Below are 18,815 nucleotides of genomic sequence, written 5' to 3' on the forward strand. Positions count from 1 at the left end.
ATATGATGGAATTATGGAAGCAGAAAACTACCATCAGATTTGATCCACCATAAAATTTCACGTGGGAAATATCAGCTTGATAACAGCTTCACTTTTAAGCATGACAATGATCCAAGCACACTGCCAACACAGTAGAAGCACCTGGATGGAAAAAACACAGTGGATTGGCCTCCCCGGAGCCTGGACCTCATTATTACTGGAGCAGTGTGGGGTCACCTTCACAGAGAATGTAACATCCAACATCCACAAAAGAGCTTTGACTGTGGATCAGGGGTGGCTCGAGACTTTTGCACAACACTATAATTTTGTTTATCGTTCATTGTGTGCATTTATGTTATCAGGTTTTCACCAATCAAGAAGACCATTTTCATTAATCAAGAAGGTCGATTTTTGATCCTCATTCGTATGAAATTTTAAAGTACTTTTAAATAAAAACAGCGTGAAGCAATGCAGGTTTTGTAAGAGGGCCCCTCTGCAAGACGAAACCGCTGAATTACACAACAGCAGTGCCAAACTTCAGCATTTGAATTGCTTTTAGCTGCATCAAAGGAGCCGATTTTACAAGTATGACACATTTACAACTGATTTGGGTAAACTGACAGGGTTTCTAGCCTAAGTGATAAAACCCGGGGACCAGCCCATTTATTTAAAGTGTTTACGTGTAGCTGCGCTCACCTTACCAGGAAGCGATTGATTGACTCAGACGCTCACAGAGGAACGGCTTCATTTTCCCATTTCACAGAGGTGAGTAAACAAGAACCATGTGGATATGAGAAACTCATCGGCCTCTCCGTTTCTCAACTTTTAGGCGTATTGCCAACGGAGACTGGTGTTGAGTAAGTTTGTGTTACTACAGGCGCGCGTAAACGCCTTACTTAAAAAAAAAACTCGTCTTATTCATGGCGATCGCCGTGTTTTCGGCTGAATACGAGCGAAACGCGACTGTATTTAAGTTTCTGTTGTAGAAAAGAAAGCAGTCATTCTTATTGTTGAGTATGAACGCCGAGATATGAATGCATTTCCTTGTTTAAAACGCGGAAAAAGGGCGCTTATTTGGCCGCTGGGCGACAATGGGTCATTAAAATATTGTTAACATAACTTCTCCATAATTATAAATAGTCACAGCAATAACATGAGGAAGTACATAAAGTCTTTCTTTTTCTTTCTTTCGATCTGTGGTGTGTGCGTGGCAGATTTTGCTCCGGGCACACTGAGATGTTGAAATGAAGATTGATGAAAAAGTCCTCACCTATTTTGAATCTTGCAACTCACCTGTGGATAAGGAAGGGTACCTGTACAAGAAGGTAAGACGCCCTGGCTCAGGTTTACAGGGAACCTGATTAATGTATTGTTTTGAAAAACAAACAGAAAGGGTAGTGAGGTTATCTAAAGTAAATAAACTCAGAGGGGATTTTTTTAAAACTGTTTTTAAGTTCAGCTTTCAAAATCTCTGTGACATTTCACCTCCCACTGGGTTGCCTGTTTCCTCAAATCAGTTATGTAAGAAATTGAGTACACAAGGCGTTTGTACAGCAGTCAGTAAAACACAACTGTCACACACACACACACACAGGGTGAGATCAAGACTTCCTATCAGAAGCGCTGGTTCGTGCTGAAGGGGAACCTCCTCTTCTACAAAGACCGGCAGACCGACCGGGATCTGGTCGGAGTGATTGTTCTGGAGGGCTGCACCGTCCAGCTGTGCGAGTCCGAGGAGAACTTCGCCTTCTCGCTGGTGTGGAGCGAGCCGGGGCTGCGGACGTACAAGTTTGCCGCGGAGAACCAGGCCAGTCAGGAGAGCTGGATCAAAGCCCTGCTGTCAGCCAGCCACAGCTACCTGGCCCTGCTTGTAGTGGACATGGAGTCGAAGTACAGAGGTGAGGGCAGAAAGATGGAGCGGGTTTATCTTTGCTGGGGAGAGGGGGGGGCTAAAGAGAGCAGCCTTTGTTTTGGAGGGCAGCTGCGAGAGGCGTTGCATCACTGTCTACATCAGACACCTGGTACACTGTGGTACATACTGTACACACGCACGCACGCACGCGCACACACACACGTACACGCACATATTATGATCTCGCAGCATCAGTCGCATCATTATGATCACTACTGATGTTTTATCTATTAACAGAGTAGTAATGAGAGCACAGTTCATTTCAACCAAGTTTTTATTGTTAATATTTGTTATTGATCGTTCTGCTTTTGTTCTAAAGATCGGTCATAAATTTCTCATAGCCACCACAAAATCGATCTCATGTCATATACAGACACGTCTCATTAAAACAAAGTTGAAATGCTCTCACAGATTTGGGGGCGTTTTGCTTAAAAACTGGCTAAAATGACGGTTAGTTTCACCTGTTAAGTAGTAATTGACTTAAGTGGTAATTAAGTTAATATCAGTCATTGAATCCGTTTATGGACCTGATGTCCTGACCATGAGGTGTGAGCATAAAGCTCTCGTAAAACAGAAAGCGTAGGCCTACTAGATTTATGTTTGGTGCTAGAGCGGGCGTCCAACTGGGAGGTTGATGGTTCGATCTCCAGCTCCTTTAGTCTGTACACTGAAGAATCCTCGGGCAAAATACATTTATCAGTGTGTGTGTGTGTGTGTGTGTGTGTGTGTGTGTGTGTGTGAGAGAGAGAGAGAGGTACAGGACTAAAATAAAAACTAGATTTTTGAAAAGAAGTATAAGTAACTGAAATGATTTTGTGAATAAAAATGAAAATATAGAGGAAATATCCAGAGTTTCTGTGTGATAGAATTCTGTGACACACTTTGAGTCAACCACCACCTCTGACACGCGCCCTTCTTACAGCTATAATCAAAAAAAGACTAAAACTAAAACTGAAACTAATAAAAACTAAACTAAAACTAGACACAAAGATCAATTAAAGAGGTTTTACAAAAACAAAAAACTAAAGCTTTAGTTCAGGGGTGTTAAACAAACATAAGGCTCAGGGGCCAGAATCGGCCAGCCAAAGACTCCTACCTGGCCCACTATAGAGCTTTGGAAAATGTGAAGGACAACTTTAAATGTTAAACTTTTAACTGTATTTTTTTTTTTTTAAGTTTACAGCTTTTCCAAGTGATAAATACCTCCCCCACGGTCATTCCTGTAACACTACTGTCAATAAAGAAACAGATAAACAATGAAACAACATGGATTTCTTGGTTGTTGTTTTTTTGGTTTTTTTATTGTATGCTATAGACATTAATGGTTTTTACAGCAGGTTCACAGTAAAAAGAAAAAAAAGACATTCTGTTATTTCCCCCAAATTTCCATTTTATAATTACAACACAGTCAGAGCTAATTTTACATATTTATTTCTTACAGTTTGAGCCTAAAGCAGCATTTCTTTTATCATGTAGAAAAACTGACAGAAAAAACTTGGATTAGCACCTGTTTGCTTAGCATGTACGACACAGTTCTTTATTTGTGTACATTTTCTGAGCATGTAGTGATCAGTAAGAGATTCTCAGTATTCCAGAGCCCACAGCCGGAATAGATCACCCACTGATTGTAGAGTTAAAGGTTAGATTAAAGCGTCATTGAGCAAGTGGATGGAGCTCTGCCGTACACATGCAGCATGAGCAGATTTTGTCTTTCTCTTCATGTGCATTCAGCTCCTTAATTTCTATATTTCACTGTTTTTTTTCTTCAGATGCAGTTGGTGCACTCTCCAGTAAACCAAGCAAACCTTTTGTCATGCCAAATTTCAGCGCCATCCAGCCTGCTGCCGTCTTTGTGACCTCAAACACCTGCACCTCATCTGCGCTGGGAACAGCACCCAGCCCGAATTCCTGTCCAAACCTACAAGCTCTTACCATTTCATCCAAGACGGCCAGTAAGAAATCACCCAAACTGCGATCGAAGAAGAATGCCAACGCGGTGCCTATGTTTGATCCATTTCAGACGATTGGGGAGTACGACTTTAACCAGCTGCATGAAGATTATGGAAAGGAAGTAAAGGAACTGATTGTCATGTGGTCAAAGAAAGGACACGGCGGTGCGAATGTTCAGGAAGAAAACTTGATAGATTTTGAATGATAAAAGTTGGCTTTGTTTCTAACCCTTAACTTATAGAGAAGCTTTATCATGCATACGTGCACTGGATTAGAAATGTGTCGGTAATATATAGTTGACATAGTTATATTTGTTTTCTTCCAGAAACATGCTGTTTCTTTTTTACTTTTTCATAGATTAGTCAATAAATGATCTATGATCATCTGTTTTATTAACCTTTGTTTGTCACTGCAATGATGTTATTTCCTAAGTTGGCATTTTTATAAAGTCACACACCTGAAATATGACCTCCATCTGCTCCAGCTAGTCTACTGTCTCTATACTGGACATACTATGGCTAACCAGTTCAGGTGAAAACCTTCCTCTTAAGACATGGATGTCAAGCCTGTGTTACACTGTGGGCCACATACACCACATTTTGATTTTAAGGAGGCTGGATCAGTAAAACTGTTCTTTCTGTCCTTTAATGTTTAACTACACATTTACTAAAGAAATGCTGCTGTGGCAAATGAAAGAAATGTGTCTGCACGACTCTTTGGGATTAAACTGTAAGAAATAAATGTGTTCAATTACAGAAAGGATCCTGGTAGCTTAAAACTAGACTGAAATTTTCTGTTAATTCACAGAAAATGTAAATTTCTTTTGTTGATTTTTTTTTACTGTGAACACATTGTAAAAACAGAGTTTTTCCTTCGCACAAAGCTTTCCAGTGGGCTGGATTTGACTCTTTGGCAGGCCTTATGTTTGACACGTCTGTCTTAACATGCCCGAACAAATTTCACCGAGGACAGAGAATGAAAGAAACTGTGAAACGGTGATATAAAATTTGCTTATTAATAACAGCTTCATTACTTCAGAGCTGATAATACCTGGCGTGTTTATAAGAAATAAATCTGCCAGCCATTAAAAAGGCCTGAGTTAATCTGTAGCTGAAAGTTGGCCACATTTCCATTTTAAATCAGGAATTGTCCGATCGAGGAAACATTTCCCTTTGGGCTCTATTATTATTGATGACCTAATGAGTCCATTTTGCCTCACAGATTTAAACAATTTTACCAGTGACAGGGTAAAAAAGGACTGACAGTTGGCTGGGGGGCAACATAGGCCAAGAAGGGTGAAGTCCGCTAAATTTTAGAAGGGGGTCGAAATGGCTGAGAAACAGAATGGCAGGAGGGCAGCAGGGCTATTTCAGTCTGTACAGCTGTCTTGTCTTCGTGGTCTTTGCTCGGTCTTTCTCCTTCTGTGTCTGCATCGCTTCTTTTTTCAACCTTCGAGCCTACAGCTGAGCTGGCTGCTTATCGGCTTCACATACCATACAACACATTTTTTGCCTCCTCCTTGCCAATCGGGCGCTTCGTTTTCCATCATTACAAAACATTGCAGATAATTTAGGTCATATTTTGCCACGTGAAACGCTACGTCCACGAGCCAGCTAAGACTCTGGATCGCTTCACGCCAGCGTGGGATACCAATACATACATACCTAAGCTGTACAGTTGTGTGATTGATGGCCAGCCAATGATACTCATATATGGGGTTTAGTGGGTGGGTCACTGTCCTCCTATCCTAAAGCAACTATACTGGGAACCTCGAGGAGGAACCCAAATTAGTGCACCCGTGGCGGTAAAGCTGGTCATTTAGTCCAATCATCATTTTGCCTGTTTCTTTTTTTTCTTTCTTACACTTGAATCAGTAAAACAGAAAATGATTCACTATCCTGGGTGTGAGCACCTGTTTTGTCTTTAGTCCCTGTAAAGGTGGCCTCTGTGATCTATTTTGTTCCCCTCCCAGTCACACTTTCAATGTTATTCTTTCCACTGAGCATTTCCAGCTACTTGAGGCAGTATTAAAAGGACTGTTTGGATTTCTCACTGATGCACGGTCACTTTTTCCAGAGACCCAGTGGTCGTGTGTCATTGCTGGACCTGGACCAATGTCCGTCAGCCAACTGTTTTCAGGTTTCACAACTGTTTATACACCCTGATGGCCACTAATGATCTGGCCATGGCCACAAACCTCAGATCAAACCTATCATTTAGACAGGTGATGACTTCAGGAAATGTTAGCTGAGATATTGAGCAGCACTGGAGTATTAATTAATAGAAGGCAGCGGGCCGTGCTGATTGCAGGGTAACTGTCCCATCTGTGTCTGTATTAAAGCAGTAAAGCAGCGACACTTTGCCATCACGCACTGGGCTTTGAAGTCTCACAATAGATATATAAAGTTGACAGAAATAGCCACGACAAAGACTCAGTAAGTAAAATGGGGACGTTTCAGTTGTCCTTTACCATGTCCCGTCTGTCCATATTAGTCCGCACATGACACCAAAGTCACTGTTGGCATTGAATTCACCTCATTCCAAGACTTCTGCGGCCTATTTTGGATCATCAGTAAACCGATCCCCCCAGCCACCGCCTCGCTCCTCCCTCTTTTTCTTACTATACCCCAGCTCTATTTTCCTGCCAAACCTGATGGTGTGGCTAAAGTTAGCCCCCTATGGGCTAGTATATAAGACCCCAGGCATTCAATACCTACATGTCAGTCACATCGGCTTGGTGTAGGCTTCTCTTCTTGACCAACAACAACCTCACAAACTTGAGAGATGGTGAGTGTGGCCACTTCATAGGGTTTAAAAAAAGTCTTTAGGATGTTGTCTACATTAAAATGATGAGATGGGCGTATCATTAAGATATTTGCTATCTGGACTACCAACATCCCAGGAAGTGAACTTGAAGGAGTGCCAGTGTCAGTGTTATCTGCTGACTTGAGCTAAAGTTCGGGAGGACCTATTCCTTATTATTGTAGTCCTCAACACATTACATAGATTCTAAATTGGGTGATTGTTTCAAAGTTTATAATTTTTTTTAAGAGGGGGAAAAATTCAGTCATTACCCCAAAGATAGATTCAACTGGCAAAACTGCCAATCCAAACTTAATTTATCAGGAAGAAATTTGATTGATTGATTTTTCTTCATATGATGATTTTGAGAGTTAACCAGGATCTGCTTCTTTAGTTCATGTCATGTATGTATGGCTTTTCTTACACCTCACATCATATCACAGGCACCCAAGAAAGCCAAGAGGAGGCAGCAGCAGGGTGAGGGTGGATCCTCCAACGTGTTCTCCATGTTCGAGCAGAGCCAGATCCAGGAGTACAAGGAGGTAACCTTTTCCTCATCACACCTCAAGCTTTCTATCAGTACCTTCTAAGGTGGTGATGTAACCGAGCACTCTATCATGTGACCTTGAATGTAACGTGAGAGAGCTGTCAGAAGATATAGATCTCGTCACTTTAGCGGCACAACAGCAAAAAATGCCTTCATCAGCACGGCAGGACAGTAAATTTCAGCTCTCCTGTTGACAGCAGTTACCTCTGCTCTATGCTAGCTTAGGAATTCTCCTCGGAGACACTTGCTCCGTGACTCCACTGGAATGTGGCCCAACAGCTGGTGCACAGGGGAAGGGGAGCTCAGGGTTGAAACTGAAGGAATTTGGGGGGTTTTAGCACTGTGATCAACAAGGTAAATAGTGTCGTTATCAGTAGATTATAGAAATCAGGATTCATTTGTAGGGGTTTTCTTCAGTAACAGATCTAAATGAAAGACAATACAATGTCAACAGTAGCTTGGCAGGACCTTAAGAGGCCTCAGAAGCAGAGAGAACATTGGTAACATGGTCATAAGATTTAGTCACAAGGCAAAAGGATGACAGCTGCAATCAATACCTTCTCCTTAAATGTCGCAAAGGGCTTGTCTCACATTCCCAAGCCATTTTAACACCTTAGAAAGACAAGTGGCTGACCAGCTGCCAAGTCCCAAAAGGTTTGCAATGCCATCTTTGGTTTCATTGGGTGATACGCCCTCCTATGTGGAAGGAGAAGGAGCTAACTGCTCCACAGTTACACATTTACATTGCCTCGCACAAATAATCATGAAAAACAAGCTGGATAACAAGGACTTGTGAGAAATGTGAGAATCTCAGTTTTCACTGGTTTTAATTAAGTGTTATTTTAGCTGAAGTTTGGCTGAACTCTGATCTAATCTCTGACTAATCTCCCGGTCTGTGCCAGGCTTTCACAATCATCGACCAGAACAGAGATGGCATCATCAGCAAGGACGACCTCAGGGACGTGCTGGCCAGCATGGGTCAGCTGAATGTGAAGAATGAGGAGCTGGAGGCCATGGTGAAGGAGGCCAGCGGCCCCATCAACTTCACCGTGTTCCTGACAATGTTCGGCGAGAAGCTGAAGGGTGTGTTGGCACATATCAGTTGTCCTTTGTATTCTATTTCATGAAATACTTGGTGCTGTAAGGTGATGGTTGTTATTTATCTAAACACTTAATGTTATGTGATTAATATAATTCTGAATTATTATTTTTTTCTATGTCTTTGTTTTCATAGGTGCTGATCCTGAGGACGTCATCGTGAGCGCTTTCAAGGTCCTGGACCCCGAGGGCACTGGCAGCATCAAGAAGGAATTGTAAGCTTATTTGCGTTTATCTTCCATCTCTTCCTGCTGTAATCTTTCATCTTAATCTTAAATTTCCTGCGTTTTCCCTCTCCAGCCTCGAGGAGCTCTTGACCACCCAGTGCGACAGGTTCACCGCTGAGGAGGTGAGCTCATCGGACTTGCAGCGCGATTTGGCCCTTGTTTTTTGCCAGGCTGTAACGCATTTCTTCATTTCCTCTTCATCTGCAGATGAAGAACCTCTGGGCTGCCTTCCCCCCTGATGTGGCTGGCAACGTTGACTACAAGAACATCTGCTACGTCATCACACACGGAGAGGAGAAGGAGGAATAAATCCTCGACATCTCTTACCTCTGTTGAAACCCACACTTGTCCAGACCCTTAATTCTTCCTCCTCTCCACCAATCTCCTCATCCTCCTCGCACACACTCGCGCCCGGGTCGGCTCTTTCTTCTTACGAAAAGACTTGTCTCCTCTATCGAGATGTTCAGTGAGAGGACGGGAGGCTGTGGGGGTGTTTGTGTGTGAGTACCAACAGGGGAACATGGGATTATTTTCAATAAAAAATAATCTTGTGACACCGAAACGCTCTCTCTATCTCTGTCCCTGCCTCTTCTTCCTCCATCTTTTCCCTCCCCTCCTTGCCCATGACTCATTCTGTCCTCCTGCGTTGAGGCCAACAGTGCATGCATCATACCTACATATATATGCATATGCAGTTCAGTGTGGTTGGTCAAAATGTCTCTTGGGTGCTGTGGTGCATGCACAGTCACTTGCTTGAAACAGGCGAGCAGTCTGGCCCTGGCGGTCTGTTAGTCTCAACCGGGCACAGAGTGTTTAATGGATCCCTCCTTCTGTTTGTACTGGCCAGGAGTGCACAGTAAAAGAGTGGGAGTACTGCGCTATAATAGTTTGCCTACCCCTCTCTTTTATTTTGTCACTCTTTAAACACAGGTACGAAAGGAAAGGTTACAGTAATAAGAGGAAAGCACGATTTTAAAAGTCTTGTAAATAGAGAAAGAGATGGTGAAAGACGGTGGTTGGGCATAAAAAAGCTAAACAAAAGCAAAACAGCTTTGTTTTTGATTTTTCTTTCCCCCCACCTCACCCTCACTGCTGTTTCCACTCCTGCTGCTGTGACTGTGTCTGTGTCTCCACTGTAACAAATAAAGAAGTACAAATAAAATCCACTATCTTTCGTACCACACTGTGTCTCTTGGTTTAAGTGGGAGCGCGGGTGAAAGGACTGCGGGGTGACTGTGGAGCACCGACTGACTGTATTATGCATATGGTGAAGCATTATCAGTGGGAACTTTATCCATCATCCCATTTCTCAATATAAATCTATGATCCCAAATCAGGGGTGGGTGCCACACTTTCAGGGTAAAGGTACAAACCAACATAGTAAGCAGAAGAACTGTAGTCTACCTTTGAATCTACTTCAATCCTTGATTCCAATAAATGTGACACCCTGTGAGTAGTAAAACCAAAAGTTGTTGGATAAAATAGCGACAAAATCAGATTTTCAAATGATTTAAACTCACATATTAAATTTAAAATATTATACAGAAAGTTCCAGAATTTTGAATCGTTTTTCTTGAGACAGAATTGCAAAGAATTTGGGAATTTTGAACCCCCACCCCCAACCAGATCAAAAAGAACAAGATTTAGACGCCGGATCGGTTGGGGTCCAGGTTATTAACAACCACCTCTGGTTCTGTTGGCCAGTGGGGTGCCAGTGGAAATGGAGCCACTGATGGCCAAAGACAAAGGAAGACAACAGAGTGAAGGTGTTAGGAGGCAGCAGGGGGAGAAGGAGAGGCAGGAGTGTGGAGATGGTGAGTAGGGACTTTAAATGTAGGAATTAGGAGAAAGGGAGAGAGCTGGCTGATATGATAGAGAGAATAAAGGCAGACATATTGTGTGTCATATATTGGATAAAGGATAGTGAATATGACGCTGCCAGCCAGGAGGAAAAAAGGGAGATCTATTGAGAAGGTTCCAATAAAAAGACATACAGAGGGTTGGGGTGTCTTAAGAGGATGCTAGCTTTAGGGTGAGATGGCGGCAGATGATCCATGGAGACACCTAAAGGGAAAAATGATGGTAGAAGAAGACTATCTACAGTTCCCAAAAGGTTGATTCTGTTCATCTGAACGCAGCGTCGTCAGTGGGAGAAACGTTTCGTAACTCATCCAAGTGACTTCTTCCGTCAGTTGTAGTCTCAGCTGAGACTGAAGAAGTCACTTGGATGAGTTACGAAACGTTTCTCCCACTGACGACGCTACGTTCAGATGAACAGAATCAACCTTTTGGGATTCACTAATCTGGTTGATTGAGCATGCATGAAGACACCATCTACAGTTATTTATATTATCAGAAGATTCAAAATGTTTGGAGATAAGACCAAAAAACAAAACAAAATGCTGTGGCAAGCAGCAGACGTGATTTCCTAGTGAAAACCATGGCAATCGGTTGTGAAAAAGAAAATCTGCTGTCACTGTCAGTGAGCACAGTTTGACACTGCACTGCAAAATAAAACTCAATCATGAAAAAAAAGAAATGGAAGTATTTAAACATTGTTGAGAAATGGCATCATCTTCTCAGCCATGAGCTCTTTACGACAGAGTCAGTGAAAAGTGGAAAAAGTGGATCTCACCAAACTGGTTTGTTATTGGCGCACATCTGGATCAGTGCACATGCAACAGACAAGCTATATATCTGTGAAGGGACCATTAAAGCTGAATGATACATATGTTTTGGAAAGCTATATAAAACCATTAAGATGATTTCTTTTTACTGTCAGCAAAACACTCTGCAATGATTCCAACAACACACCTCTGAAGGGAAAGAGTCTGGATGCTAAACTGGCCTGCCTGCAGTGTAATACCTCATTTAGACTGAAAAATGTAATTCCCATTTTCGTTTCCAGGAAAGGAAAAAAACTTTTGCAAAAAATAAAATCTAAATATATTAATGAATTCCTGTCATGAATGAATCCCAGACAAATCTGGTGCAGTTTCTGATATTACTATTATTGTTGTTATGATAATAATAATAATAATAATAATAATAATAATAATAATAATAATAATAATAATAATAATAATAATAATAATAAACTATTATACATAAACGTTATTTAATCCATCATTGGAGAAATTCATTTGTTACAGCAGCAGTACAAAGGACAGGAAGAAAAAATGAATTAGAGAAATTATAAAACTAAAAATTGAAAAACAAATGGTAACAAATGGTTAGTATTATATGCAATAAAATAAATTTTATTGAGGCATTGCATATTATTATTATCATAACAATTTTATATATTATACTTTACATTATTATTATATTACATTAATATTATTATTTAAAAATCAAAAGATCAATGGGTCACGTGACCTGGTGACGTTGCGGACTGAATCAGGATGTAAAGGTTTTTGCGACAAAACTTACCTCCTTCAAAATAAAAGCAACCAATCTTAAGATAGTAGCCAGAATTTATCAAATAAGCCGTATTACGACGTAGAAATTATGTTTATGAGAAGAATTTTGGTAAGTTATACTAGCTGAGACCTGTATGATATAGGCTACTACAACTTGAGTAAATACGCTTCCGGGAAAGTTGTTTTAATTTTGAAATGTCGACAGGAAACGCTGTTCGAGTTTGAAACTTGGCTGAGCTCAGGGGAGCAGAGGAAGAGTGGGCATTTCCCGGTCCATCAGCGGTACTGTAACACATTTCAGGCCTGGTTTGTCCGCACAAACTGGGGATGGCCCCGTGGTGATGCGCGCTGTAGGCTTCACGCCGCTGTCGTCCGGTCGTGCCTTCGTGAATCCTGAAGGGCCCAGAAGAACCGCCATGGCCTCTGTGGTTTCACTCCGCGGCACATCTGTCACACTTCCCCGCTGTGGTCACCGTCCTCTTGCTCCTGATGTCGGTGACCACTGTGCAATCCTCTCAAGGCGACAAGGAGCCGGTTTACCGAGACTGTGTGAAGCAGTGTATCCGCGCAAACTGCACCGGAGCTCGGCTAAACGGCTTCCTGTCTGCCCAGCCGCAGTACATGGCGCTGACAGGTGAGTTGCTCTTGTCGGCAGGTAAGTTAAGCTAACTTACCTTGCTAGCAATAGATTTTTCCATCAGTGCTTATCAATATTGTGGCAACTTGTACATGCATATATCTGTATAGCAACATTTGCTAACTGACCCCCATTAATTTGCTGTTTACATTCCTTATATTCACTCGTGCATGCAGGTGCTTTGTACTGATGCCTACATGTGTGACTTTTAGTCTTCACATGCCTTTAAAAAGAAAACTGTGACCTTGTTTCATGGCCTTCAACACTAAAAACCAGATTTTCAGGCTGGTCAAGCTCTCCCAACAGCTCTATTGTCACCCCACCCTTCTGCCATTATTATCTTTTCTGTGCTGTGTCTACACAACTAGTTAGCCAAAAGGCAACCCCTTTAAATATTTAATTAATTGTTTTCTTTTACCTCTATGCTTAAAGTTGTATAAAATATCCAGGGAATGCCTTTTGTAGTTGCTTGTGTATTTAAGTTTAATCACTGCTATACAAGAATTGAAACCGCTTCCATGCTTATTTTATTGACAAAATACACCTCAAGTATGGGCTATAAATAAACCAAACAAAAAACGTGTGAATCTTGTTGTGTTGTCTGGCACGTCTATTTGACTTATAGCCTATAGCACATTTAAACAACAGACTCTGACCCAACGTGCTGTAGAGACAGGCACATTTGCATTCCAGGTTTCCAAAACACCTGGTTTCAAATTACATGAAAATCTGAAAGATGTCTTTTGTTGTGTCTGCTGGAGGTTTCTTCCTGTTAAAAGGGAGTTTTTCCTTCCCAATGTCACCAAAGTGCTCATAAGGTTGATTGTTGGGGTTTTCTCTGTATTATTGTAGGGCGTTTACCTTGCAATATAAAGCACCTTAATTCAACTGTTGTCGTGACTGGGTGCTACAAGTAAAGTTGAGTTTATTTGAATTGTGTTAACTAATTTTTGTAGAAATTTAAAAAAAAATTACAGCGATTTAATGGTCATTAAACTATGTTCAGAGTTTGCAAATTAATAATGATTCAGATATCGTTATTGGTGTCAACAATGCTGGCCCTGTATTTAGTTGTATCCGATCAATACCAAAATTTGCAGCTCTGACGTGCTTGCACTCTGCTCCTCTCTTTGTTCAGGTTGGACATGCCGTGATGACTGCCGCTATCAGTGCATGTGGACCACAGTCGGCCTTTACCAGGCTGAGGGGTACAGGGTCCCACAGTTCCACGGCAAGGTTTGTTACTACCTACCCAAGGTTGATCAATAAAGGATATGCTGTCCACTTTTATGTATTCTGTGAGATTTCATTGATTTCAGTCAAATCTGAAATTATGGACGAATTATTTTTTTCCCCTACAGTGGCCGTTTGCACGCTTCTTGTGTTTTGAGGAGCCGGCATCCGCGTTGGCCTCTCTGCTGAATGGCCTGGCTTGCCTTCTCATGCTACTGCGCTATCGGAGCACGGTGCCACGACAGAGCCCCATGTACCACACCATCAACGCCTTCTCCCTGGTGAGTTGATTTCTGTATCCGGATGTGATGGAGAACATTAAAAAAGTGTGTGTTTGTGTTTATTGTACTTCAAAAGGGCAAAAAGTCAGTTATCTTTGTTATGCTTGATCACCTAAAGGACAAAGTTGTCTATATGCTGGCTGTGTCTGTACACTGATTGGATAGACTGATTTCATTTTGTGGCTGGAATCCCTGATCTGAGTCTCCCATCACAGTACATCACAAAGGTGCTCTACTGGATTGAAATGTAGTAACTGTGAAGGCCATTTGAGAGGATTTGAACTTTGAGATATGTTGCACTATCTTGCTGGAAGCAGCTATGAGATGATGGTACACTGTAGCCATAAAGGGATGGACATGGACATGTTTATGCCAAATTGTGACCCTACCATCTGAATGTTGAAGCAGAAGTGGAGACTCATCAGAAAGGACAAAAGTTTTCAATCTTATATTAAATCTTCTTCTATAAATCGTAGCCTCAGTTTCCTGTTTTCAGCTGACAGGAGTGGCAGCCGGTGTGGTCTTGTGCTACTGTAGCCCATCTGCTTGACCCGTTATTTATTAACTGCCCAGCGTTATACCTCAAGAAATAGTTACTAACTTAATAGAAAGCGCTTCTAGATTACCTGGCCAATAGGTTGCGTCTAATAGGCTGTGTTTTTTAAAATGATAAACAAAAAATGCATTCTATCAAAAACTTCTATGTCTGATGCAGAAATTATCCAAACAATGAGTTATTCAGACTTTAATATTTAAATCTTTGTGGGGTGTTTTCAGGTATCTCTCAATGCCTGGTTCTGGTCCACAGTGTTTCACACGCGGGACACCTATCTCACTGAGGTAAGGGCTTTTAAACCTCTAGTAACTTATTACCTTAAAAAGAAAAGAAAAAAGAGTTGATTTGTGTGTGTCCTACTGGGGATCTCCCACCTTTGAATCCCGTTTTGTTCCATTTACTTGTGTTCAGTCAGCTTGTTTTCTGCCAGAAACACTGTCTAAACAGTGTTTTACAGTTTTACATGCAGTCACATGATCTAGTTTTAATAATAATAAATAAAAGCTTTACTTTAATGTACACCGAGAGAGGAAAACTGCTAATGTACATTTCCACTTGCCAGACCACCTGTTGAGATGAGCATTCTGTTCTTTGATTGGTTAATGAGCTTAGCAAATGAGCAACATCCTAATGCCATTACTGATCAACCTTCGAGCTGTGCGCGGTGTAGTTTCTGTAAACAAGCACTGGTTGATCTTAAGTTAAGATTTTGTATGTTTTTCTTATAGAAAATGGACTATTTCTGTGCAACAGCAGTCATTCTTTACTCAATCTACCTGTGCTGCGTCAGGTAAGCAAACCTTCCACACCCAACTAGCATCCGAAACCACATTCTAGATGGTAATCATTAATCCTGGTTCAAATATCTTCTAGGATAAAGTTGGATTAAAAACGAGAGAGAATATTTGTCAAGTGTGGTCGTTATAACTCTTTGTCTTACTTCTCTGAATATGCTCACGTTACTTGCCTTCCTTCCTCTCTTTGCCAGAACGTTGGGCCTAAAGCGACCCGGTGTGTCCAGCATGGTTGGAGTCCTGCTCATTTTGGTCTTTACCTCACACGTGTCCTACTTGACCTTTGTCAGTTTTGACTACGGCTACAACATGGCTGCAAACGCCACAATCGGTAGAGTCCATTTCCACAAGTAACCTATAAGCCTGTATATGGTTGATATGTGAGGAATTCATTCCTTGCTGTCCTTCAGGCATCAGCTCTTTCAGATATCTGTGATTTAATGCTCTCTGCTCATCTTTTTTGGGCTTTAAAGGCATGGTAAACCTCTTGTGGTGGCTCTGTTGGTGCTGGCAGAACCGGCGGACCCTGCCGTACTGGTGGAAGTGTGGCCTGGTGGTGGTGCTGCTCCACGGTCTGGCCCTGTTGGAGCTTCTGGACTTTCCCCCACTGCTTTGGGTCTTAGACGCCCACGCTGTTTGGCACCTCAGCACCATCCCAGTGCATTTCCTTTTCTACAGGTTTGTAAAAAATATGCGAGAGATGGAATTGCAGAGAAAATAAGTGTTTTGGCACTAATACTGAGAGAAATGTTAGGGGACTGAGATGCAACTACCTTATGGTGAATAATCGATACTTTGTTCTTCCTCCAGTTTCCTCATAGACGACAGCCTCTACTTACTAAACACAGAGAAGTTGGGTGTAAAAGTCGAGTAGGAGGAGCTCTTCGCCTCTTCACCTTGCCTACACCTTCGCACCTTTCCAGTCAGGGCAGCGGGACACCCGAACACTGAAGTAGCTCAGCCTCCCAGATGACATGCATGATATCTCCACAACGTTCATCAACGCAGACTTTGTTTACATTTTTTTATTTTCTTGTATTTATTTGGGGTAAATTCTCATTTAAAAAAAACAAAACAAAAAAAACCAACCACACAATGTGACGCTCACTCCACTTTGCCTTGTAATGATGATGCGTGCTACCTTTCTTTCACCGTCATTCGTAAGCGCACGACAGGATGAAGGAAAAAAGTATTTATTTCGACCCAGAGCAGACCCAACTCTTCACTCAAAACGCTCCTCGGGTTTTTGCGTAGTTGTGCAAGTTCCCAATCCCATAATTTTGACACTCACCAGCGTCTTTGGACATCCAAACAGCAGTTCGATGCGCTGACAATAGATGGCACCCTATCATTGGTCGGGCCTCTCGGCGTGGCGGAGCAACATGTGTTGGGTTCCGTGTGTGCCAAAAGTGGACTGGCAGACACAAGCGAGGTGCCCCCCCGGTGAAGGGGGGCCGGCAGCTGATTGTTCCAGAGTGAGAGAAGCGGGGGGGGGGGGGGGGGATGTTGGAGGCCATTCTAGCTGACTGTGTCTTTCTCCCTCCCCCCTCACACCTTTATTTTTGTGCCTCTCTTGTTTCCACTGTGCTTTTGTTTGTTGCCGTGTCCTTCATTGTCACTCAGACTTTTATTTTTGTTTTAATCACCTGCCTTTACATCTTTTTTAAAAATTCTGATGTTGACCAATTTGTGCTTCAGTTTATTGGCAGTTTTGCTCACTTTGGTTGCTTGATTTTTCTTTTTTTCTTTTACATTTTGGTGATTTTTTTATTTTTTTATTTTAAGTATCGTAAGTGTTTTTAGTTTTATTCACCTGGATTGCCTTTTAGTGTGAGGAATGATTGAGTTAGGAAAAATGAGCAATGCAACAGGAAGCTGTATGTTTTTGCTTTTTCTGTTTTTTGTTCTCATTTTTTCCAGCATAAAGTGTCTTATTCAGGGCTTAGTTAATGTGCGAGTGTGTGTGAGTGAATGAGTTGTTGTACACCCATTAATTTTGACTTGGTTGCATTTCTTTCTGCAGTATTTTAAACCTCCTCCATCCACAAATCGGCCTTACACACTGCGTTATAACTTGGGTATCACTGAGCATGTTAAGCTTCGAATTCATTCCATGTACATCTTCGTCCTTCAGAGCGTCCCTTCCATGCGTGCACTTTACACGGGGGTGTGCGTGCACTTACTGTGCTTGTGTGTGAAACTGCGCCCATGCCTTTGTACTGCTGTGTGAGAATGTGAACAATGAGCAGTATGTGTGTACATGTTGCCTTGACAGGACATTGTATTGTGGTTTTTTTTGTTATTGTTGTTGTCGTTTTTTAGCATCATAAACTGGATCACAGAGTGTGAGCGAGCTAGATCACGCTGATGTGTGAGCGCATATATGTTGAAGGATTGCTGCATGAATGCGTGTGAGAAGACGGGTATATTTAGCTTCGCTGACAGCCTGCGATGGGGGTGGGGGAAGACAAGAGGACAAAATGCACAGAGAGGTTTGGGTGGGAAAAAGATTCCTGAAATCACGACAGAGACACTGAACAGTTATGAATAGAACAATCTATATATAATGCATAGTGTTTATCATTGCAGCAAAATGGTTTATATTCTCAGTAATGCAAGATCTGTCAGCCCCTTGAGCACTTTTAACACAAAATCTTTGCTTTTCTACCAAAGTCCCTTTGTCCACAGATGAGAAAATTGTGTTTTCACTGGAATTAAAATCTGTTTGAATAGCTTAAATATTTCCTGAAGAACTGGTAGAAAACACTCCAGTTTTTCTGTGATTTCATTCCATTGTTCTGTTTCTTTCTTGCCAGTAACCGCATCCCTTCTCTCATTCGTCTGCTGCCCCCTGCCTGCTGCCCTGTGCACGGTCACCTCTCTAACCAAGTGTACTTTCCTCCACCTCACATCTGTTTGACCAAAAAAAATTAAAAAAAATCTTCAGTAATGGAATAAATAAAATTGTTCTTTGTTGAGAAGAAATTAAGCAGGGGTTGTTTTTTATCTGCACCTAGGATTTATCCTGTCTTTATATTGCACAAATTCAACTTTACCCCATGTCAATTAAATATGAAAAAAAGAATAGTATTCAAAATGCTAACAAACAGAGTATGTGGTATGTGTGCATCGAGGAATGCAGTAAAATATGCCAATGGTATTTGTTCTCTAGCGTCTCGCTGCTCTGCGATGTGGCAAACGCCATTCAGCAGCTGTTGTCCAAGAGCTGCCGCTTCATAGCTGTCTTACAGAAACCATCTCTCCATCTGTAGACTGAAAACGTTTCAGCGGCAGAGGATTGTAAAGACACCATTTTTGGGATTTCTCTGCGTTGTGCTGGTGTAAATGTTTCTAAAGTGGATGCATGAATGGTAAAA

At 41.8% G+C, this 18,815-nt stretch overlaps 3 protein-coding genes across 4 annotated transcripts; all 3 read left to right on the forward strand.

Annotated features, from left to right (window-relative positions):
• The first annotated feature begins 681 nt into the window (after positions 1-681).
• On the forward strand, positions 682-4,596 carry LOC113019348 (sesquipedalian-1-like). 2 transcript variants are annotated; one of them, XM_026162995.1, is made up of 4 exons: positions 682-744; positions 1,194-1,304; positions 1,574-1,877; positions 3,661-4,596. In XM_026162995.1, the coding sequence occupies exons 2-4, from the start codon at positions 1,224-1,226 to the stop codon at positions 4,044-4,046; spliced, it is 771 nt and encodes a 256-aa protein (XP_026018780.1). In that variant the 5' UTR covers positions 682-744; positions 1,194-1,223; the 3' UTR covers positions 4,047-4,596. The 2 variants fall into 2 exon arrangements, with proteins under 2 accessions (XP_026018780.1, XP_026018781.1); XM_026162996.1 differs by having other exon boundaries at positions 716-836.
• A 1,950-nt stretch (positions 4,597-6,546) lies between these two features.
• LOC113019349 (myosin regulatory light chain 2, skeletal muscle isoform-like) lies at positions 6,547-9,698 on the forward strand. The gene is made up of 6 exons (XM_026162998.1): positions 6,547-6,628; positions 7,087-7,185; positions 8,093-8,273; positions 8,425-8,503; positions 8,589-8,637; positions 8,723-9,698. Exons 1-6 carry the CDS (start codon positions 6,626-6,628, stop codon positions 8,822-8,824), a joined length of 513 nt encoding a protein of 170 aa, XP_026018783.1. The 5' UTR covers positions 6,547-6,625; the 3' UTR covers positions 8,825-9,698.
• Positions 9,699-12,119: 2,421 nt separating this feature from the next.
• On the forward strand, positions 12,120-18,427 carry pgap3 (post-GPI attachment to proteins phospholipase 3). The gene is given in 9 exon segments (XM_026162999.1): positions 12,120-12,397; positions 12,399-12,571; positions 13,713-13,810; positions 13,936-14,088; positions 14,866-14,928; positions 15,373-15,434; positions 15,633-15,769; positions 15,912-16,116; positions 16,249-18,427. Coding segments are annotated over 9 exon segments (1,074 nt in total). The 5' UTR covers positions 12,120-12,278; the 3' UTR covers positions 16,313-18,427.
• The last annotated feature ends 388 nt before the right edge of the window (positions 18,428-18,815 follow it).

This window comes from Astatotilapia calliptera, chromosome 3 (genome assembly GCF_900246225.1).
Source record: "Astatotilapia calliptera chromosome 3, fAstCal1.2, whole genome shotgun sequence".
In the NCBI taxonomy this organism is placed as follows: Eukaryota; Metazoa; Chordata; class Actinopteri; order Cichliformes; family Cichlidae; genus Astatotilapia; species Astatotilapia calliptera.

Bases quoted from the DNA above. Each gene is read 5' to 3' on its own strand.
- LOC113019349 (XM_026162998.1), top strand. The intron at 7,186-8,092 runs GTAACCTTTTCC...GGTCTGTGCCAG, and splicing joins AGATCCAGGAGTACAAGGAG to GCTTTCACAATCATCGACCA. The intron at 8,504-8,588 runs GTAAGCTTATTT...TTCCCTCTCCAG, and splicing joins GGCAGCATCAAGAAGGAATT to CCTCGAGGAGCTCTTGACCA.
- LOC113019348 (XM_026162995.1), top strand. From the start codon at position 1,224: ATGAAGATTGATGAAAAAGTCCTCACCTATTTTGAATCTTGCAACTCA. The intron at 1,305-1,573 runs GTAAGACGCCCT...ACACACACACAG, and splicing joins AAGGGTACCTGTACAAGAAG to GGTGAGATCAAGACTTCCTA. The intron at 1,878-3,660 runs GTGAGGGCAGAA...TTTTTTCTTCAG, and splicing joins CATGGAGTCGAAGTACAGAG to ATGCAGTTGGTGCACTCTCC.